Raw genomic sequence first — 1,741 nt, 5'->3', positions numbered from 1 at the left:
CTACAAGATGCGCCTGCTCAAGTCAGTGAGGATCCAGTCGAGAGAGAGCAAGCGGTTTGTCACCAACAAGGTATTGCAAAACGCAATGACATAGCAGACATATTTGTTAGTAGTTAATCACAAATACAACGGACAGCTCCATCTTTTACTGGCGCTGCGCTAATAGCTCACGAAGAAGTTGAAACTGCATCTCCTGGAACCTGCGTGTGTCTTCGTGTTGCTGCTGGATTGCCGAAGTTAAAGCTCGAAGCTGGTTCTCTGCAGCCGAGCGCGCTCCTAGAGAAGAGGCAATAGCCTCCATTCCACCTTGCAAAGCTGTGGCGAGCTGGGCAACAGGAGCCGGCTTCTGCTTTAAAACATCTTCCGTTGCTTGCGCCCCGCCACCCTCCACGTCCTCGCCGTCATCCTCATCAATAGCAGAGTCTAGCAACACTTCGCCGCTAATACCTACTCGTCCTCCAAAAGCATCATTCAAAATGGCCCAAAGACCTTCGTCCATTTCGCTAATGCGAGCAGCATTTCCTGTCTTCTTTTGCTCTCTCTTCTCCTTCCGATAGATGCACTTTAGTTTCCTGTACTTGAGCGATACCTACATGCAAATAATATCCGTAGCTAAACGTTAGTGAACGAACACAAGTGCAAACAAAGCAATAAACGCACCTGGTCGTGGTTGAGTACCATACCAAGCTCTTGGGAGAGTACGCTGGCAAAGTACTGCCATGCTAGCCCCTTTTTGGTTTTGGTGTCGGCGCCGACAAGCCGGCGCTTGACGTGTCCGTCAGAGAAGCGCAGTCGAAGCAGCTCTCCCACCATCTTGTTGGTCCACTTGACACGCTTGACCTGGCACTTGGCTTCTTTTTTAGCTTTGCCTTTTGATTTCGCCTTAGTCTTACGCTTTGTCGCAGCACGAGCTGCAGCCCCAGCTGATTCTGGAGTCTCTACGACAGTTGAGGGCGAGCTGCTAGCTGCAGGTGAAGGTAAGCGGCTTGGCTGTGGCAACAGCAAGATGGTTGGCGTCGTTGTTGTCGCAGCTGGCTCAGTGCTTGAGGGGGGCGGGGACAGGTCTCCAGTGTGCTGTGCGGCGCCGAGACTAGCAGCATTGGGCCACAAGCCAAGACTTGCAAAAAGACTCGGGTGCAATTCGCGGGCTGGCAAGTCTGATGGCATCGGATGAAAACTACTTGTGACCAGTCGGACGAGGTAAGCGGAAGTTTGCACTTGGACAGCTCGTGGCACACCGTGCCTAGCCGTTGGCTCTCGTCCAGTCAAGATTGTTTTAACCCTAATCTACTTTCACGCAGGAGCGCGTTCTCCACCTGAACAAGGGCCTTACGGCCACATGATTTAGATATTACTTACGGACTAAAATACATTACCGACAATCGAATACATGTACTATTAAAACTTGGGGGCGGACCTTAGTTTAGCACTTTTAACCCCCCCCCCCCCCACACACACACACACACACAAATCATTTTACTTCTTTTGGCCCATAGTGCTTCGCCGCACCCGCGACTTGACAACGAGTACTTAGACTTACGCTCTACCAGAGATTGAGGACCTCCGTGCTAAGTTGGACCAAGCTCACGATACAATTTCTTGTTTACGCATGAGATTGAACGCTCTCGAGCTGTTTGCTTCAGATAGCGAGGACTACGGCGACAGCGAAAGTGAAGACGACCAACCTAAACCTTGGTTCATCGAAGATTTTGTTGAACCGGAAACAAACGTCGATGATGGT

At 50.8% G+C, this 1,741-nt stretch overlaps 1 protein-coding gene across 1 annotated transcript; it reads right to left on the bottom strand.

Moving 5' to 3' along the window:
• Positions 1–145: 145 nt before the first annotated feature.
• Positions 146–1,167, bottom strand: PPTG_20038 (hypothetical protein; the record flags this gene model as incomplete). Its single annotated transcript, XM_008918733.1, has 2 exons — positions 146–589; positions 661–1,167. The coding sequence occupies 2 exons, from the start codon at positions 1,165–1,167 to the stop codon at positions 146–148; spliced, it is 951 nt and encodes a 316-aa protein (XP_008916981.1).
• Between the last annotated feature and the right edge of the window lie 574 nt (positions 1,168–1,741).

Source organism: Phytophthora parasitica, assembly GCF_000247585.1.
Source record: "Phytophthora parasitica INRA-310 unplaced genomic scaffold supercont2.285, whole genome shotgun sequence".
Taxonomy (NCBI): Eukaryota; Oomycota; class Peronosporomycetes; order Peronosporales; family Peronosporaceae; genus Phytophthora; species Phytophthora nicotianae.
Note: the sequence above shows the minus strand (reverse complement) of the source record. Positions and strands in the feature narration are given on the sequence as shown.